Source organism: Manduca sexta, chromosome 26 (assembly GCF_014839805.1).
Source record: "Manduca sexta isolate Smith_Timp_Sample1 chromosome 26, JHU_Msex_v1.0, whole genome shotgun sequence".
Classification (NCBI taxonomy): Eukaryota; Metazoa; Arthropoda; class Insecta; order Lepidoptera; family Sphingidae; genus Manduca; species Manduca sexta.
The window spans coordinates 6,764,967-6,787,792 of record NC_051140.1 but is presented as its reverse complement, the minus strand read 5'-3'; the positions used below and the strand labels follow the sequence as shown (position 1 = coordinate 6,787,792).

Here is a 22,826-nt window from a genome sequence, read left to right as displayed (position 1 = left end):
TGTAGGTTGCGGATTGAAATTGGGCAATAAGGTGTGGAATAATGTGCGATTTATTAAACTTGGAGAAATTTGAGTGAATGTTTTTGTTAATTCGTTTGAACATAATAAAGTTTAATAGTTGTTTAGAAATAATAATAATTATTCTTATGCTTTGTTTTAACGCATCACAAGTACAAGTTTGTTCGCCTACGTGATAAATAAAGTATTTTATTTTTATTTATAAGGCTGTATAGACGTTAATGGAACTGTCTTGTCACGACATAGTTTTACAAATAAAATATCAGATATTTTAATTGCATTTTACTAAATTCGTGTAAAAGTCCCATAAACTACAACTAAAATGTCCGCCTTTATTGCGGATCGCTTTCAGTCATAATGTTAACAATAATATTATTATTTACTCAAATCCTGCAAAAAGTCTAATCAAGTAACATAAAAAAAATTCACTACAAATTGCCAGCCCTGATGTAGATATGTAATAGTCCGCTTTTAATGGGGATCCCTTTTAGTGATCATGTTAACAATAAAATTATTTTTTTACTAAAATCCTGCAAAAAGTCTAATCAAGTAACATTAAAAAAGAAAATTCCTCTACAAAATGCCAACCCTGATATAGCCATGTAATAGCCCGCTTTTAATGGGGATCCCTTTTAGTGATCATGTTAACAATAAAATTATTTTTTTACTAAAATCCTGCAAAAAGTCTAATCAAGTAACATTAAAAAAGAAAATTCCTCTACAAAATGCCAACCCTGATGTAGCCATGTAATAGCCCGCTTTTAATGGGGATCCCTTTTAGTGATCATGTTAACAATTGTTATCTTTATACGCGTGTAACACCCTTACGTTATAACACTTAGGCGTATGTTGTCGCGTTACCTCACATAATATGGCTTCATTTTAATGAAATTGTAATGTGCCTCTTAAGATAGCCTTCCGGTTTTAAGTGGCTTGTGTTAAAAATTAATTGCAATTGTTGTTGGGTCTTGAATTCACTCTGTTTTGGAAGTGGATGTAGCTTTATTTTTTCTTTTGACATTAATTATTTCATGATGTAAAAACTGCCGAAATATCGAAGCAAATAGTATCATGTTAATATTATTTGGGTTACCTAAATGTCGTTTAATGTCACTAGATGTAGGTTTGAAAATTTGGAGTACGGCTAGGTTCAGCAGAATATTAAATGTTTTTTACAAAAAAAAATATATACCGATAACTAATAAACGGTAAGCGGTAAGAGTGGCTCAGCCGATCAGCCCCGATGTGTTATTAAGTACCAATTAGCTCCAATTACTACATTCAATGCACCTGCCGCACTCGTGCGATACAGTTCAATTGATTCTTGAACTGTTGCTAATTCAGCTTGAATAATAATTCTACACGTTCATGATTTATACCCCGCAGGAATAGGTAGAGGTATAATTCTTGATACCAGTGGCGAAAGGAGATATTTTCCGAATGGGACACAATATAATATTATCGTTACTAATATGCGTAAATGCGGTCTAAAATCTTTCTAATAATAATTAGATTTTACATAAATTATGAAGGGGAAGCCGACAAGAATTGGGTTATATGGACCTTTTGCTATTCCTTGATATAATGATTGTCTCACTATTAACTTTTCTTGAAACTTATTTAGAATAATGAGAGGTGGAATATTGTTGCTATTTCAGGCATAAGTTCTAGTTTACTGGTGGTAGGTCTCTCATATGTGAGAGTCCGCCTGGGTAGATACCACCGTAACGTCTATTTCTGCCGCCAAGCAGCAGTGTGTTGTCACTGTTGTGTTCCGGTTTAAAGGATATTGTATCCAGTGTAACTACTGGACATAATAAGACTTAATATATCATGTCTCAGGATAGCGAGTGCAGTGGAATACCAAACAATACTTTATAATTCAAGGTCTTGGATGGTTTTTCTACTGTTTATGGGCGGTCGTATTGCCTACCATCTTGCGAATGGCAAACTTGTCTCGTCATTCAAAGAAAAAGGTCCGGGCAACTCATATGTGGTTTTAGAATCGATATACACGCATTTTGCTTAAAGTTATAATATAGAAATTGTGCGTTAACCAGCTTTGTAAACCTGGCTTATATTCATAAGTCTGTACTCGGTTTTGCTATTTAATCTATGGTGGAACCTCTCTAATTGTTATTGACATAAATAAAATCTGCTGTGTAATGCTGTTGTATAATTAATGCAACGCCGAATCAATCCGATAAATCAAACTACAAAATATGTTAAATCTCGTTTAAATACAACAATTTCGATTCCTTTATAATAAAAAATAAAACAAAAATATTTATTTCGTTAACAAGTGTAGGTTACATTTCACTTAAAGGTATGAAGTCTCCTCTTAAGCAAAATATTATTGCTTGTATTAGAAGACTTTGCTATCATGTAACAGAACCCAGAACCTCTCAGTCCACAAGCCAGATATGAATGAAGCTAACAACTTACTAAGCATTTAATATTCACACGTTTCCTCTCACATAAAAATAAGCTAAGCCTTTTAAAAATAATTTATAAATAGACTTTTACACAACATCTAGGTAAGATCTGACCATGAATTTTCATTATTAACGCCCTTCAACAAAATAGCTACAATTTCTTGCCACATCATCAACGTAACACTGTCTTCAAAGCGGCCAACACACACACACACACGCACACACACACACACAGAGCATTTATTCTGTAGCAAATATCACAATATATTCCCACTAAGACTACATCTATGACCATTAAGAAACCGCCCTCGCCGCATATCGTATTTTAATCTCGCCATCATAGCCACATAAATATTTAATGCGTTACTAAGCATTCTCGATCCTTCAGCTCTCACTGAATGGAGCTATGGTAAAGGTTCTAATTGGTTCACGATGGTTTACTACACCTGACTACCGGTGTTAAGCAAGATTAACAATGCATAGACACTCTATAATTACATGGGACTTAGGACGTATGCAAAATGAATGGACGGATCGTCTTGAGAGCGTTTGCGTGGAACTTATCCCTGCTGAATATGTATGTGGGTTTTTGTTGGTTGGAATATACTTATTTTGAAAGTTCATTGTGTGTATAGCGATTTAATGAATTTTGGCATTTTTATAAATTAAGTCATCATATACGCTAAGTATATGAGTGATATATAAAACTAGCTATAGCCTCGCGGCTTCACTTGCGTGTAGGTCTTTTTCCGGGATAAAAGTCCAGATATATATTTTCCGAGGATAATTTCCTCGGAATAAAAGGTTACTATTGAGAGGGATTAAATCTTTATTCACCACGTTAGCCTCATGCGGATTGGTGATGACGGACATCTGAGTCGGAAGGCTGGTGAGTCTGACATAATCATTCTTTCGTGTAGCATAGATTTTTATAGAGAAAAAAAAAAGAAAATTAGCTTAGTTTTTGGTCTGCAACCCGCACGAGCTAACGATAACTATAATATTATGATAAAAATCGGGACTGACTGCTTCAACATACTTTCAGCCGCACAGTGGGAATATTTGTCGCAATTTATCAACTCAATTTATATCAAATTACCAATTTCTACATCATACGGAGTTCGCAGAATCGTTCACAGTTGAGACAGAGGCAAGGTGCCCCGGTATATTTAAGAAACTTTGTAAGTCTGAAGGACGAGAGACGCAGCGTTCTTTTCTCGCATTGTTACGAATATTCTTGATTAATGTTCGTGGTTTGGCGTAAAGTGGGTAGCCCTTTGGTAGATTATAAATGTGTTCAATGACCAAATCATTAAGTTTGGGAAGAATAACGTACTGTTTAGATATATTAAGTGATAGAAATTTATCGGAACATAGTGGACAGATTGGAATCTATAGTAGGCTATTAATGTTAAATTCAGTATTTACTATTTATATACGAATCTAAAGACATAAATTTATAGTGCCCATTATTTAAAAAGTAACTAAAATTTTATCTTTAGTGACTAACTACTGTATAAAAAACTTGTGTAATAACATCGTTTAAGGCTGATAATGTAAGCACAAAAATAATTCAACCGCGAAATAAATATCTTAAATATTACTTACCAAAATAAAAATATCTTAAAGCGGCGTAACATTTTTATTAGCTAGTCAGAGTACATTTCCATCGTATCTCACGGATACTGGTTGCGTAGTTTCGGCTCGGTCGGGCCCAGAGTCGTGCCAAATCACCCCATCACTACACCATTGCGCTATTTGCCTGTATTTTGTGGTGGTATAAATAAAAATGTGTGAAAAACAAGTTTTTATTTGGGTTTCGGATGATGCGCTGGTAGTTTATGTAAAAAGTTGGTAAATATTTTATTAGAAATCTACTTATTAGGGCTGTGTGTTTGCTGATGAGACATGTACGTGTAAATAATTGGGGTTAATGTGTAATATAAATTTTATGTTTTCTTTTTAAAGTCAATTTTATGCTCGTGTAATAAATGATTTCGTTTGCTTTTTTGGTTCATCACGAAAATGAATCAATCCTGTTTTTTTTAGATGCTTACAAATGACTTATTTTATGCTTACAAATGGCTTATCTCGGGTTCGAATCAAAGATTAAGATTTTGATCGTTTATAGAAAACGGCAGATAGTCAAGGTTTAGGAAGAGAAATATAGAATTTTAGAAATCAAGATCGCGAGCTTTGTTATCAACATCAATGAGGACAGAAGTAAATTTTTAGGTACCACACTCATCAAATTATTCATTGTGTTAGTTGTTTCATGATTTTGCGGACACGCCTGCCATTTTTTTTACAAAATGAAACATGGAACATTTGGTTTTTCAAATAGGCTTAGTAATGGAAATAAAAAAAAATAGTTTTGCCAAAATATTTGTTGTAAATTACGTTATTTATAAATGCCCCGTCAACATTCTAAATTACTGTGTACATCCTCTATAAAGTAAAATGTTTTAAACTTTTTCAAGAAATTCTCGTAACAATAATGTATAACTTAGATAAAGCGCTCTGAGCAATTATGAAACTTAATACAACATCGTAAGGTTTCCATTAGGACGCGAAAGAAAAAAAGACAGCTCGTGGGAAATTCTTTAATCCGCTGACACTCGCAAAACAACAACAATGTTAACTTGGAAAAATATTTTCTTTTAACATTTTCTTTTGATCAACATTTTGTTCTAGACGTGTTTGCACAAACAAGTTGAAAATTTTTGTATACTCAAAATTAAATTACTTATTTTACATACCACTAAAAGTATTTCGAATTGGCAGGTAACATTATACAAATTTATTACTATTTTCTTTCTATAACTTGATCGAGTGGTTTGTGGAAGATTCGCCAATATGTAAAAACTGGACGACAGTAAATATGACCGATTTTCCTTCTATCAGAAGGGTCGGGCGCATAACATTTGAATCCAGATCAGTGATCGCTTTCATACTTAACAAGGTTCGTACGAAGGCTAAGGGTGACGATGCGGGTTGAAGAGCGATAAGTAACTAAAATACACTAAATTTCGGCAAAATTTATTTGAAGTATCAAATTTTTATTTTATTACCCTTTCATTAAGGATTTTCTATCGCATAGTGAATTAATTCTATGCTTTTTTTGTGTACAAAATTAATGTATTAAAAGTTGAAAATTATTGAGGTAGTCATAACTGAATAAAGAAAACACGAAATAGACCTTCAAATTGAATAAAATACGGTTTTGATTCGAGTATCAAGAGTTGAAATCATATTTAGCGCATAGGTTAGGAAGTGCTTAGTACTCTACACTACGCACCTGCGACTCCAGAGAATATAAATTGATTGATACAAGTTTATTGTATTAAGTACTCTTTGGCACATAGATAAAATCCATTTCAAAATGAACATATAAATCAATGTTTATGAAAACATTCAATGCGCAATCGATAATGGTCGGATGTAGAAAGAACTAACGCAATAAAATTTTATAACACAATAAGAATAAACTGTTCAAGTTTAGCTTGAATATTGACAATGGGAGAGAAAAAACGGCCGAAAGGTCATTCCCTGAATTCCTCGTTTAACCCTTAAACACGATTGGATCAAAATAAAAGTAGAAAAGTCGAGTCAGATTATTATACACAATGGAGAGTTTGCTTCCGATACAAACAAATATTGTGTTGTATTTATAAAGTGTCTATGGGTTGTTCACTGCTATATCGATATCGATATAATCAGTTTTATTATAATTTCTTTTATCAGGTTAGTCTTTAGTATGCAATGATCCAGTTAGCTTGGCATCATGGAGCAGAACTATGGACATCTATTGTGTTTCGTTTTAAATTCCATTTTAACCTATGTTACTGCGCATTATAGGACTCGGCACCTTAGATTATATCAGTTTGATGAAAATAAAGTATTGAGTATCTGTATACGTAGGTAAAATTATTTTTATCACAAACAGCATTGTGCTGTAATGATTTCTTATGTTTACGCGAATGTTAGACATTAAATAAATCTATTTTTTCCGGATTTTACCGCGGTTTTTATATTATGATTTCGTTTATAATATAAAATTTCGAAAACCTTGCAGACTTCGTGGTCACGGGGCCGGGGGACAGAAGTGTTGGTCATCCGAAAAGTTAAAGTTACAATATCACCTACATTTTATAATCATACAATTTTGTTTTTTAAAACTGTTGACGGTCTGATCTATGCAGAATGAGCTTGTGCTGTGTTACTTAGCAGTAACACAACATAATGCTACAAAACATAGCTGTTTTATACAATTAACCAATAGATAAATAGACTTAAAACACTATTCATTACGTATATTTTTACAATCAAAACATTTATATCACACAGAATCTGAATGTTAAATTTCCTATCATTAAATTAGTCATAAAATTAATTAGATATGACTGAAAGCAAATTCTTGATAAAATCAAGAATCCAAAATAAACTATCGATATTAATTATAAACGGAAGCACTAAAATAAAATCTAGCGTTCGACAAAGGAGGGCAATAAAAGAGGCAACTCTTCTTTTCAAAGATAAAGGGGAAAATATAGTGAGAAATTAAAATGAGCTCCAAGCGTGGTCAGTAAACAAGAGGGTGGGGTGTTCGGTGAATCGCATTTTTTAGAGATCCCTGAGGAAAATTCCACCTTGAACTATGCGAGGTTTTGTTAATTATAGTTTTCGATAGTAATAAGTTCGAAAGTTTAAACATAGCTTCAATTATCTTAAGGAATGAAATGTTAATGTTTAAAACTACATTCTGCTTACAGTTCTGCTTTCTTGAATGTCATAGGAAAAGTCCCTCTGTGCACTTTAACATGTTAAAAAGCAGTACTTATTCTTTCAGTGTGTCATATTTTATTCAAATTGATTCAGCAATTTATGCGCTTACTTCTAGCAAATATCCACATTCTACACTCCAAACATCCAGGAAGTCTCACAAGTTTGCACATTTATTATATTATTATGTTATAATTATGCGGTAGAATGGGATGTTGATCACATTTGTGAAGGTAGTGTAGAATTGGGAATACCTATGATCATGTTTCAGCAAAGAACTTTTTTTTTATTTGTGCACGGCAAAGTGACCTCTCTGCACCTGATGGTAAGCGGAGTGGGATCCAATAGAATGTCGCCTAACGAGAGATGATTACCCCTTAGCATTCGTCGCAATTCTACTAGCCTGTTGGAATCGGGTACAAAGATCCCAAAACGCGCCACACTTACGTGATTTTAACACCTTGTGTACGGTCGTCGCTATCTGGGCGGTTATAAAATATATCCTACCAGTAAAAAAAGCAGTCACAACACCATCATGCTAAATCTGAAAAATGAATCGTAATGAAAATATTAATGAGGTGAATATAAACGAATTTCATAGTTATTTTAACATACATTCCAAATTAATACCAAGTGAAGCAATAGTAGATGTGAATATTTAGCATTTTGGATTTAGGAATCACAGCTACAGTCATTATAACATTGTTACAGCGCCGATAATGATTCAAGCGCGCCTGTAATTTGTATTTAACGGTTTTATTCATTCGCAGCGACCTAGTTCTGAATCCAATGAGCATAATGAAAGCGCACCTATCCAGTGAAATATCATTTTAAACATTAATTATTTTTATGCAATTAAAATTTATTCATGTTCCATTTTATTATCTTCAATATGAACTATTGTTAGCTTTCGACTTGGGAATATGATATTTATCAGTATTAATTAATTTATCGAAATAAAATGTTTTCATGTGTTAATTTTATGATGTTGATTATTGAAGTGTGTGAATTGTATTAATTTAATTGCTATATTTTGATTTTAATGGAAGTAAGAATAGTAAAGTAACGTTAGTGTGTCGGGTAAATAAATTGTATAAATAAATAAGTAAGAATAAAGTTAAGTTATTCACTCATCATAATAAATGTTACAGCAAGCAAGTTTTGAAAACACTGATACTATCGAAGTCCCGGTCCATTCATGCTGTAGATAAAATCTATATTGTGGCCCTAGCACTGTAAATGTTGTCGGATTGCGAAAAATCTGCTTTACAGTAACCGGAAAAAATTAAGTTGGTAATGGTATTTGTATTTACATTTCCATCGCTTAGAACTGAATTATTTTATGTAGAGAGCAAAATCAAAATCAGTTCCGCTACGTTATTTGTAAATCGCGATGGTAAACAGTAGCAGACAGTAAAGATTTTTACGAACGACATCAAGATCATAAACCTGTGTATAATAATATTTTTACTGTTCTGAAAACGGCTAAACAATATGAACTACGGATCCCCGCAATAGAGAACGCGCGGTCCTTATTTACCAATGTCGGATCAATAAGGAGAAGTGGGACACAGGATATTGCTGGACATTGAAATGGAAAAAAAAACGTTGTTTTAATTACGCGCTGTCGCTTCGAGACTCGTGTAGCGGTTCGGTTTATTGAACAATTTCGATGATAAAGATTGTTGGTGGTTGAAGTAAAGACAGAGAGGAAGGAAGTGTTTGATGTCAGTTGAGATGTTGATCGACGAATTTTGTAGTTCTAGTTGAAAAATTGGGCTATAGTCGAGAAATTTTGGACATGATTATGTTGCTGGTGGTAGGATATATTAAACATCCGCACGAATACTGTCAACCGTATACAAGGTGTTAAAACCCGCCAAAGTGGCCCACGTGTGTCTCGTTCTATGATCAGCCTTCCGCACGAATCCTGTCAACCGTACACAAGGTGTTAAAACCCGTCACAGTAGCCCACGTTAGTGTATCGCTTTCTGGGATCAGCCTGTATATTCGGTTCCAACAGGCCGGCATAATTGTGTCGACTACCAAGGGGTAATCATCTATCATTAGTCGACATTCTGTTGGACCCCACTTCACTTACCATCAGGTGCAGTGGGTCCACTTTGCCCTATCCATGTAAAAAAAAACACAATGAGAAAATCAAACATGATTTTACATGGTAAGCCATTAATTTCTTACAAAACTACTTAGAATGTTACATTTGTCCTGCAATTTTTATCTTAAATTTGTCCTGCCCTACGATTCTTATCAATATAGATTCAGGAAGTAAGATCCAATAAACATTATCATTGTATATCAAAGTCGCTTAGAGGGTTTCCGGCCTAAATAAATATTTTCGGGAATCGAATCTTAAACGTAAGCGACACCGACTATCCCAAGTCTAGTAACACGGCATGAATATTAAGTAAGCCCTTTGGAGTTTGGACCTAACTTCAATATTCTTCCTTGGGATTGTAGAAATATTTCCTTTGGTTTATGTTTGGTATTAAATTGTACTTATTGTATATTCTTAGCAAAGGTGAAGGTAGGAATTTAAAATTGTTTTATCACGTAATTTTTTTATTAATCAGCTTTAGCACACATAGATAGTGTTGTATTAGATATATAATAACAAATTGATCTAAGGTAATGTATAACATGTTTTTGAGGCAGATCATGATGTTAGCCTTGGTTATCAGCTTATATTTGATGCTGTGTTCTGGGACTTAAGATTCTGGGTTCAATTATTGGGGCACGCAAAACTTTGTGATTGGAATCCTTAGATAGGATTAATGTTAGGCAGGGGGCCGTCGGCAAAGAATCCAAGTCCTTTCAGCCAAATGCGTAAAAATATTTTTTGTGCTAACCTTACAGTGGAATCAGAATAAGTGAAGTCAGAATATAGAATATAGTTATATTCTGGTTACGTCATTCGATTTTTTTTAATGCTTTGAATGATGAGACGAGCTTGCCGTTCGCCTGGTGGTAAGCGATATAACCGCCCATAAACAGTAAAAACACCATCCAACACCTTGCGTTATAAAGTATTGTTTGGTATTCCACTGCGCTCGCCATCCCGAGACATGAGATGTTAAGTCTTATTATGTCTAGTAGTTACACTGGTTACAATGTCCTTCAAACCGGAACACAAAGTGACTACACACTGCTGCTTGGCAGAAATAATGTTCAGTATTTCGTCTTGTTCCAGGTGTCCAGATCGACATCACAGCAGGTGGTTCTTCGGGAAGCGACTCGCGCCCTCGCCGGTCGGTATCGCTGCGAGGTGTCGGCCGACGCGCCTTCCTTCCACACGCAAGTGCGATCAGCATACATACATGTCGTTGGTGAGTTCATAACTTATACGCGTATACAACATTATTTTTAGTATTTTACAAACCCGAAATTAGTTTGTCGAGAATCATTAGCACAATCCATTGAACTCATTTTTAACATAATTTATATTTTATCGCAAAAATATAAAAATTACGTCAAGCTGGTTATCTTTGATATTTATAAGAATCCGGCGCAAGTCGATCACTTCCTGATACCTACTACTACAGGCGACCGTTATAAGCACACTCTTCCCCACCCCGTGTCCCCGCACACGTCCCGCTCGTTCCTTGCGGTGGCGCGGGCGGTGTGCTTGATCTATCAATTCCGTGTGAGTTTTCATTGTTGTACTAATTTGAGTGTTACGGTTTTATGGTATACAAAAATATATCTTGTATATTTTATTTTCGAAGTTAATCACTTCTTACAAGTAAATAAGGTAAAACGTAATTATTGACTATATAACGGAATATAGATTTTTTTATAGAAAGGTTGTGGGTACGGCTGTCTTGAAAATGTTTGGCGCACCATTTTTCTTTTTAAGTCCTAACTACATTTGCGAGTAATAGCATTATTTCGATAATGAATCAGGTTCTGTGGCCTTCTAACACGCTTGGTGTCGATGAGTGCCTCTGCCGGTCTTGATACGGTAGTTGCAGCAGTGGGTGTTAGAGTAAGGTTATCTGTTTTTATTCGTATGAAGCTGTGATGTTGTTTCTTAAATTAATTATACATAATCATAAAAATATAAATCAGGGTATTTAAGCCCAAACTAATGAGGATAACAGACCTGTTGAATAATTTTTTTTTGCGGTATTTTTGTTTATTTTAAGATTTTAATTTAATGCTAATATGCTTTTTTGTTAATATTAATTACTTTTTATTCTATGTATTGCTCAAAAATAATTTATGAACAAAATAGTCAATTTAATTTTCATACGACAATCTATTCATGTATATATATTCGCCGTCACACAAATAATTCACGTTTGTGTCAAACATTTTTATATTTAATGGAAACCTGGAATTGACTTAAAATGCTTTATTTAACAACTTGATTGCTTTTTCATTGGTACGTTACACAACGAATTTGCGTTTTTATTGAATGTTTAATTTGTAAACATTTTTTAAACGACTCGATGTGCCGAACTCGTAATTGTATTACAGGATACGAGATTTTTATACTTACGTGCATTTGTGCAAATAAACACCTTCATTGCCCTTTATGAGCCTTAATCGCTCCGCTTTTCAACTTTTTAGATTGAAGGAAGCGTATAAATATAATGAATAACCTTTTTTAATATGTATGATTAAAAATATTAAGTATTTTATTCAAAACGTTGGATAAATATGAGTCTTTACGACTTCACGTATTATCGAAATTCTGAAGAAAAGTTTATATATTATACATTCCATCAAAATTTATTTAAGACCAATAATGAATGTGTTCCATTACAAATGATTTATCGTCTAACCGATTTATAACATATGAAGGATAACAGGACCTATATTAAAATGCCAGTGTTCATTAAAAATATTTAGAAAAACTTACGGTCCATTCATACGTACCACAAACACCACATCGCAGCGACGAAACGTGGTAGAGCAGTGGTTACGTTGTGGTTCCCATGTGGTTGCCCTATGGTTGATGTCTAGTATAATATAAATTGTATGAAAATAAATAGTTCAACTCACACGGACCACATTTTGCCGCCGAATTCAACCTTGTGGGCGATGTCGACTACATAGCGACGACATACGATAGCATCACAAAGAACACCACATTGCAACCACGATTTGTCGCTACGATGTGGTGTGATTGTGGTACGTGTGAATGGACCCTAATATGATAGCATCACTTAGTACATCAGTGTATTAAAATTAAAACTATTTTCGGATTTTAACGCGATTTAATATTTCAGTTTTATCGTTTCGAAGACTGCAGATGTCATGGTCATGGGGGGGACTGAGGTGTTGTTCATCCGCAAAGTCACACATCCGAAAGATAGTTTAAATTTTAATGTCTAACATTCGCGTAAATATAAGAAATCATTATATATCAGTGTAGTTTGTATCATTGCAAGGACCAGCCTATTGTTTAAACTGTTCAGCGGCTTAACTCAAAATATGTTGGCCTATAGTACTCTGCACTGGTTATGGTGATAAGAGGCTTTGTGCTACACATAGGTACGTTTTAATCTAATCTATAGTAAGGGTTTATAATTAAATTATAATGGAGCAAATAGACGTTGATTTTTGAAGTAATTGCTGTAGTAGATTTTCATGTTAGCTTAAGCTTTGTTCGCGGCTTTGCCCACGTGATAAATCATAGCTAAAATATTATTGTAAAATATATTTTTACTCTGCACGTCTTATCATATAATTTTGGGCAACATTATATAAACCTATTTATTTACCATTTATCGTGGATAAAATTCTAATACAATTTAGTTACAGAGAGGACTATAACTGTTCCGTACATTAACAATGGGAAACTAAAGGAGAAACAAGTGCCATAAATCTGAACTGTAACTCGCCCCTGCGGAAGGCAATCGGCCCGTATTATACACGATGCCTATAACCGTATGAACTAAGCTATTTGCATGGCAGAATGGGCGCCATCGACCCGACGTCCCGCTGTCTCATCACAAAACTATAGCACAGTTGATGTGTATACAGTGCGGCAATTCCAAATAATTGTACAAATAATTGACTACCGACCGATTTCGATAAACGAGTCTGATGTAAGTCGATCCGATCTCGTAAATAAACTGATACAAAAAACATTTAGAAGCATGTTAAAAACCTTTATTCTAATTGGTCTGTTATTGCGTGCGATCGAAAAAAAATACGTTGGGATAATTTATTGAAATTGGCGGTAAATGAGCAAGATTTGATTGTAAACGATTTAGTAAGTTACGTATAATTAAACATAATATTGTATATATGATACCCCTTTTATAAATCAACTGGTAAACGATAACAACGCTATGTGCTTAGAATATAGCAAAAAATACGACACGACTCCGTGTCTTCTTATTGATTGGTTGACAGACTAACACGTGGTTGACGTATTGGTCTCTCAGTCAATCACAAACATCAAAATTAAACGTCATTGACTTACGAGTGTGTTTCCTGGGACATTCTAAGGGCGCTGAATAAAATTTCATATCCGAATTTACTGATAATATTGATTTCCGCTAACAGGCGGCCATAGTAAGCATCCGATATTGGAAGTTAAGTTTCATGTTTGGTAATTACACTTATATAGGTTTCCACCTATGCTCTATAAATCGAAGTAGGGCTTACTCAGCTGCTATTCGGCTAAAAACGACAATACGTTGTTTACTCCCCTTATTCACTCTTGTTAGAAGATAGACAGAAACGAAACTTGAATTACTGTGCCACCTCAACTACAACTGGTCCAATGATGAAATGAAGTAAACATGCTGAGATCGCGTTTTATCATCCAATGGTATCAATTTCATTGGGAATCTTTCAATACGCCACTTATTTTAGTAGAATTATTTGATGGAATGACAAATTTTCGTTCCGTATATTATATTACAGTTCATAAGGATGTTTGTATTTATGTGATGTAATTTATTAGGTCACAGGTCTCTTGTATGCAAGAGTACATGTTTGTAGTAACAGGGGACCGTCCTATGTTTGATTTTGTAAATTATTCTATATGTAATGGTTAATAAGATAAAAAGCTGTCCTAATAAAACCGCATAAAAATGTATTAAAAAATGAGCCAGCAATCCATATTTTATATATAATGAAATTGTAACATGCTGAGCCTTTGTAATTAAAGATATTCAAGAAAAACTAACACGGGGATCTTCATTAGAGCAATAAATGTTTTAAACCAAACAATATAATTATAATTTTCACCTATGTATTTTCTAAGGTTTAATTTAAAATATGGGATTCATTTTATCCCGGAAAAACTTTTTTACGCGGGTGGAATCGCTAACAAAAGCCAGTATCTAAAAAAATTCTTCCTTTTTAATTTCGATAAAAGGCAAATAACCATATTATTAAGGAAAGGGTTCTAAAAATCATACAGTATTTTTTTTTATTGAATAAAACTTCTTCCTTTACTACTTTTTCGTCAAAAGATTTGTCTTTTTGTTAAGTTGGACATAGTGAAATGCTTTCGTAACTATTTCAAAATTCCAACTCATTCAAATTCTACACGGAGCAACTAAATCATACTTTACGTTTAAATTAAACGAATTTTACACTTTACTGGGTTTATTTAAAATCCATTTTACACTGACGCAGTGGTGGCTTAAATGTTTTAACTATAATTTTAGCAGATATTATGTGTGAAATTAAAGTTTATTATTTCAGTTGCCAGTTCACTGTCTGGTGTTTTACATGTATTGTGTGCGCGGTACGTACGCTTTTAGGTTCTGGTTTCGAGTCCCAGGCCAGGCAAAGTTCGGATTTTACGCGGTTTTTATATTATTATTTTCTCCCGACGTTTCGAAGCCTTTGCAGCCTTCATGGTCACGGGGCGGACTCCACCGTAGAATCTGTAAAAAATGTTTTATTTTAATGTCTAACATTCGCGTAAACATAATAAATCATTATTATTTATATTATGTTTAATACCTAACTAACTAAATCCATTTTAGTAGTAGCCATAAGAGTTTCTTACTCATTTAATCAGATTTGAAAGAAAGTTATACAGTTATATTTATGCAGAGTACAGATATCTTTTTGAATTCGGAATAAATTAAACCTGCGTCATTGTCAGAATGTTTATTAGAAAAGTTGTCGTGTCTTTACGATGCCAATTTCGACTATTTACATTGAGTAGAGTTTGTAAAAAAGCCAAATTTATATCACCCCCTTCAAAACGTATTAGTCGGGCGAAGTTTTATAGCGTTTTTATGCTCGAACTTACCGTATCGGTCGACGTTACTTTTGAATATAGTTACTTTAGTGAGCAACCTCGGTCGGCAGTTTTTTCATAAGTAGCGACTTCGCAAAGTTTGCGAATGAAATGTTACCAGGAGAACATGTTGTGTGAGCACCTTATTTATGGATTTCGAGTTTATGTAACGTGTTATTAGGTACGGCTTAGGTATTCAGTATTGAATAATTCAATATTAAGATATTTAGGTAAGATGGAGAACGTGAAGAAATTGAGATTGCTATTTCGTTATAAATTAGGAAACCTTTTAAAACTGATTACCCGCCATTTTCTATAAACGATCCTAATCGTTTTTTTCGATCTATCTAAAAATGGACCAGAACAAAGGTTTTTTTGACATGTTCACAAATGAGTTATTTTGATTGGTACATCCTCGGAGATTGTTTACTGAAAACGACTGTATATGTGTGGTCTGGTGTGTTTATTTCCTTTACTGTGTTTTATATAATATAAATCATAATTTGCTAGTTACATCACTACTGATATTCATGGAGAAAATAATACAAATAAGCCGGAAATAATCGTTTTATCTATACATACATTCTCTATTTTCTCAAAATCTACTGAACGGATTTTTATGAAATTTGGTATGTCATAGGCTACTTTCTATTCCAGGAAAATATATAGCGGTTCTTTAACCCGGAAATCTTCTCCACGTAGGCGACGCCGCGAGCAATAGCTAGCAAAGAAGAAATTAATACAACAAAATAGGTCACCAGCCGATTTAACTTTACCTCAAAAACATTTTATTCGATAAATGTCAATCGCGTAGGTTACGCGGCAAATTAATAAAATCACCTTTTTCCAAGCCTTACGTTTTATAGGTAATCACATAAATTTTGCTACTAGTATTCTTTGTAAAACAGCCGAAGTGATCTCGCCGTAAAATTTTGTTGTTACTACCTTCTAGAAAGATTTTTTGCGGGTTTAAAGGTGTATCTTGATGATTTTTTTTACTGGCGTACTTAAATTGTGGAGTAAACTTAAATTATTGGGCATAAAATAGAATTTGTGGTCCGGGAATACTGTTTTGGTTGCGTCATTGTGTAGGGTGATCGGTTAGCGTGTTTGACGGTGTTTTATATAAGAACTAGTTTATTCTCGCGGTTTCGCGCGCGTGTATGAGTTTTTGGGATAAAGCCCCGCTATATATTTTCCTGGGATTATTATTCATTGGCAGTTATTTTTTTGTTTTTAAACTGTATTTAATAATTTTAAGTGTTAATTATACAGTAGATTCATTAAGGCAACAGTCTTTGTAAACTCTTTAGAAAAGGTTGACTACCCAGGAATCAAATGTCATTTATTGTTTATATCTAATTTAAAATAAAATAAAATTCTTTATTCATCACATAGGAAAACATAGTTGCACTCGTGATAAGTTAAGGTACTACATGAGAATATTTAATTATTACTTAAATAAAGTCGCTTATATGACTAAAGATATTTTATCATTGCATTTTATATTGGACATTAAATTAAGTTAAATACCTAAACCGATAGAATATAAGTAAAGGCAAGTTTATTGTGGGAATAAGACATCTATTAAAATTGCCGCTTAGGTTACAGTAAAGTTGTAAAGTTTGGAAGGTATAAACGTAATGGCTTTTTGATACGAAACAAAAGTTTTTCATGCTCGATTTGACGATAGACTAGCCTCTATCACGTTGTAGGATTCTAATAAACGCGAATCGTGGTGGAAGTAGGCGTCATAAAGTCTTATTTTAACTTTTTCTTACCTTAGTGGTTCAATAAGTGTAACGTACAATATTATTTACTGTATCTAGTTTTTAATAAGGTATCCTCATCAAGCTGGCTGAACACCAACTGGATATCGTAGACTAATTACTGATGTTTGTGTACAGCCAGCTTCTATCTTCAGCCTATATCTTTGTCCACTGCTGGACATAGGCCTCCTCCAATATACGTCATTTTACCCTGTCTTCGGCCTGTCGCATCCAGTTCTTACCAGCGATCTTTCGTAGATCGTCACTCCACCTAGCTGGAGGGCGTCCTACATTACGTTTGCCGAGCCGTGGTCTCCTCTCAAGAACTCGTTTACCCCATCGGTTATCGGTTCTTCGACAGATGCCCTGCCCACTGCCACTTCAGTTTGCTAATCCTGTGTGCTATGTCGTTGACATTGGTTCTCCAACGGTGACTTCGTTACGAAGTTTATCATTCAGAGTTATCCTTCGTTCCAAAAAAACGCGATTTGTAAGTGGATGTCGTTTAATTTTGATGTTTGTGATTGATCGGGAGACCAATGAATCAGTCACGTGTTAGTATCTCAATCAATCCCAATAAAACGGCACGGAGTTATGGCTTGTTTTTTTGCCACATTCTAACCACACTGTATAGTCGTGATGAAAACGTTTACTATATATTTAATACTAAATCGAAATCATCACTTAAAGATTGATAGATAAATATTGTCTTTCGTACAAAAATACTCCATGCTATTTTTTATATAAAAAATTTACTACCTTTGTACTAATGCATTATGCAATCATAGTTTACCAGTACGGACCGCTTATGCTTTCGGCTGTACATAGACATTCTTATTCGGTTATTTGGCTTGAGTGAAGAGTAAAAAAAATTTTACGAACACCCTTTTACGCGCAAAGAGTTGAACTTTATGAAGGTTGTATATAGCTTATGAAAAAAATTTCGGCGTCGGGTAAAATTGTCAGAGGCACTGAACTACGCTAGGAAGTAATTTTCGAGATTATTTTTCGGCTATGTTTTTATTTCAGTGTAAAAGTTTTGTGAGTCACCGACTCTTGGACGTAAACTCTTTTCGTGAGTGTAAACGCACGAATTGCTTTTATAGTATAACTTCGCAGTTCAGTGTGGGTTAGTTTAAAATTATTTTATACCGCCATTGCCTGGTAGTTTGCTGTTGTATTTTATCTATTTTGCGCTTTTGAGGATGAGTGCGACCAGTCAAATTCATTTGTAATCGTTTGTATATGTAAGAGATTAGCGGAATAAAGCAATGATATTTGATATTTATTTCTGTATTAATTGTATTTCATAATGAACACAATAATCGGTTACAGATAAATAGGAAAAGAAGGAACAATAATTTAAAAGTAAATGATTTGACATTATCGCCGACAGTGACGCCGTCATGCGGCAGAAATATAAAACTGCACAAATTACGTTCCATTTCTTACAACATTGTTTCTTAACCCAATTTCAAGAAACGAACGTTGTACTTCTCTTATAAGTTTTATTTAAAATATATGTGATTTATTCCCGTCTGTATAACACTACATGGTTTAATTAAGGAATCATATTCCCAGTAATATAGCGATAAAAATATTACTACGATTTTGTTTCGGAATAATTTAACCATTAACAAACGTTTCCATTAGTATAGCATATAAATGTATACAGTCTATCAAAATTAGCCAATATTTTGAGCGGAGTGGGCGTCAAGTGTACCAAAACAAGCTAAAAGTGAGGAAAATAAGCCGCAGCTAGTCGGCGCGGTGTTGTTTGGTATTCAACGGGCTTCAACTCAGGACTTTATGGTAGTTGGTTTTTTGTTCTGGTCTCGACTCCTTCAAGTGCTCGACTACGTTTTCATTATTGTTGGTAATTTTAATTACTTGAACTGAATGTTGCTCGCGGATTTGCTTGCGTGGAGAACCTTTTCTACAAAAATAACTAGAATACTGTAGCTATTATAGCGCTACCTGGATGTCGCTATCGAAATCAATCTAAAAAATTATTCCCCATGGGAGTAAATTACCGTTATAAAAAGTAGCCTATGCTAATTCAGGACTTGGTTTATCTACAAAATTTCATCTAAATCCGTTCAGCAATTTCAGTGACTACTACATTTATATTATAAAGATAAGAAGTAAATTAAGATAAGATTACGGTGGGTGAAATTTTTCATACGGCAGGTCAGTGACCCAACTGCACTCCATTTTGCGACTCTAAGTTTCACACATATTTAAAGTCAGCACTTTTTTCTATGTTTTTTTAAAATAGTTAATTTTTTTCGAAATAAATTGTCGCTTAAGTCAATTAGCCTTACAACTATCGATATATACATTTCTAATCTAACTTGGCAATCGTTATATCCGCTTATTGAACTAAACAGGAGCGAACGCAAAGCAGCTGACCTTTGCTTAGCACGAGGCTCGCATCCTTTTTGTAGTTTTTACTTTATTCCCCATTCTTTCTCTACATAAAGCCGGCCGCAAATCCGATTTGTGTATCGCAAGACTTTGAATCTGAAACGTTTTAGTGTACAGATAAGGATTTTGTTGCCTTTTTATGCAAGTCCGTTTGTGGAAGACTTTATTTTGAATTTTGTTGTGACAAATAAAGTATTGAGTGTATAGAAGTTGACGGCTTGTGTCGTGCGAACCGTCTCTTAGCTGCATCTGATGCCAAGTTTTGTTTAGAAATAATAGTAAAGTATAAAATATACGAACGTGATACGTGACAGAATGTCGAATCACATTAAATTGTAATGAAATAAGAGAAAAATATTGTTTATTGCGTATGATGAATTAATGGTTAATACAAATGTTTTTTTTTTATTTTATTGTATTTTATGAATTATTTTTATCAAACATACGTTAAATATCTTCTATCTCATATATAAATCTGAACAGTTTCGTTGAACTCTAAACCAATTTTGAATTATTTTTCACATTATTGCCGATAAAATATAAAGAGGGACAATTATCGTGGAAAAACTTTTGACGTGGGCGGAGTTAACAAAGCCTAGTATTAATAATATATATTAATTACTAATATTTTATTACAGTTTCTATTTTATAATATCACTAGCTTTTGTTCGCGACTTCGCCTGTGTGTCAGATAAAATTCCCAGTAACTATTTTTCCGGGATAAAAAGTAGCCTATAACCTTTCCAGTATTTTAAACTATCTCCGTACCAAATTTCATAAACATCTGTTTAGTAGATTTTGAAAAAATCGATCGCATACAGACAGACAGCTTTTGGGGACTTTATTTTATACCTATAATATGTATAGATAATCAATGTGGCCAAACGTTTTTGGGTCGAAACTGTCTTCTATTTTCATTGTAGCTAATTTCAACAATATTGTTACTAGATGGCGCTTAACTTATAATATTGACTCTAGATCGCAAATAACCCTGTCAACCTAAAACTAATAATATTTTACGTAAAAAACAAACAATCGATGTTATCCAAACAAAATCTTCATCCTATTGTAAAATGCTATATTGCGAACACTTTTCCAATAAAACACAAAAGTTCCGCGACGCCCTGTCTGTCATAGTGAATCTATAGAAATACTGTACAGATTCCTTTTATTCCCGTGTGATTTATCTTTTGTGTTCATCCGAACGGTACCGAATGGGTTGGTGCTAACAGTAAATGTTGTTGAAGGGTTGATTTTTAGTTGCGTAGGCAAGTTGTGAAGTGTATTAAGGATTGGGACTCGTTTTGTGTTTAAAAACCTCAGAACAAGATTAAAAACATATGATGAAAAGGTTTTGTTTCTTTTTCGCTGACATACCCCGTTATTGCTACCATAACTTTGGAAAGCGTAGGCAAGTGGTGAAGTTTACCATTGATTGATGGGATACGTTTTCAGTTTAAAAACAATATATGATAAAAATGTTTTGCTATTTTTTCGCTGACAAATACAAAAACGGTTTCTGCTATCATCACTTGGGGGGTGATTGGAACAGTTCTGTTGGTTCACCAGTCTTACGGTCCAATGTCGACACTCGGGAGTATAGCATCATCTGAGCGAGCATTGGACCGAATCCCTAACCCCTATATACCCTACACCGGCATACCAACCAATACCGCGGCGGCCTTCATCGGCGCATACAGGATGGCTCCGGAGTATGTTATTGCACTAAGATAGCTGCAGGGAACCGTCTTTGATGATGAATACGTCCTACCCGAGTTTCAGCCATGGCGGCCAATTTCAACAGAGACCAGATAGGAGATATAAAACACAAGTGTTTGCACACACATCGACGAGTGAGATGCTAATTGTCGTAAGCGACATTTTGCGAGACTAAATTTCATAAAATAAAAAATAAAATACTTTATTTATCACGTAGACGAACAAAGTTGCACTTATGATACGTCAAAACAAAGCATAAGAATAATAATTATTATTTCTAAACAACTATTAAAATTACTTATATAACTATGGACATTTTAAATTAGGGATATGTAAATGTCGGCAGTGATTGGATGGAGTATGGTAATGCGGCGCACGCGCAAGGGGTGAAAGGGTTGTGCACAATGCGCGCGTGATTTATGTACGCGGCAGCCGGCGCGCGCCGCGTCCTGTCGCCCGAATTAAAGCGCGCATGATGAATGACGCGCGCACCTACATAGTATAAAACAAAGTCGCTTTCTCTGTCCCTATCTATGTATGCTTAAATCTTTAAAACGACGCAACGGATTTTGATGCGGTTTTTTTTAATAAATAGAGCGATTCAAGAGGAAGGTTTATATGTATAATAACATCCATTAAATAGTGGAGAAATATTGCACCCGTGCGAAGCCGGGGCGGGTCGCTAGTTGATAATAAAAACAAGGTACAAACCGAAGTAACCAGCTCCGGCTGGCAATATATGGCATACATATTTAAAATCAGTAGCTTTTTCTGTTTTTTAACCCATTTAAAATTTTTCGAAAAAAAAAATGTCTTAAGTCAATTAGCCTTTCAACCTTTGATATGGTATAAAAGACCTTCCTGATGATTGTTGTTTGGTATTAACCATAGAGAACTTATTCCTTTCTGATATTTTCGGTAATGTAATTCCTAATTTTTTAGCACTGAGTCCATGAGCAATAGTGATCGTTTACACCAGATTACCTATCTGTCTTTTGCTGTCTTCGTTTATTTTTTTATCATCATATAATTAAGTGTAAATTGGTATTATTATTATTTTATATTATTATGATAGATGCTGTATTTTTTTCATTGCTATGAATGACGAGGCGAGCTTGCTGTTCGCCTGATAGTAAGCGATACGAACGCCTATAAACAGTACATCCAACACCATGAATTACAAAGTATTCCACTACGCTCGCCATCACGAGACATGAGATGTTAAGTCTTATAATATCCAGTAGTCACACTGGCTACAAACTTATTTTTTTTATTAGATTTTAAGTCATCACACAAAATAAAATAAAAATATCGTATCCTCACAAGCGAAAGGTAGCCATTTTGATATTAATTCGTAATTCGCAGTAAATAATTCAATATAGAAGCAATTTTTTAACGACAGAAAAATTTCACCAATTTTTCCTGCACGAATTAAGAAAA

General features: G+C 34.1%; 1 protein-coding gene across 1 annotated transcript in view; it reads left to right on the top strand.

Moving 5' to 3' along the window:
- LOC115450193 overlaps positions 1 to 22,826 on the top strand; it is a gene marked incomplete in the record, with an annotated part of 177,766 nt that overhangs the window by 39,202 nt on the left and 115,738 nt on the right. Inside the window, 1 exon segment of the mRNA XM_037443107.1 lies at positions 10,444 to 10,579. Coding sequence (XP_037299004.1) covers positions 10,444 to 10,579 — 136 coding nt within the window.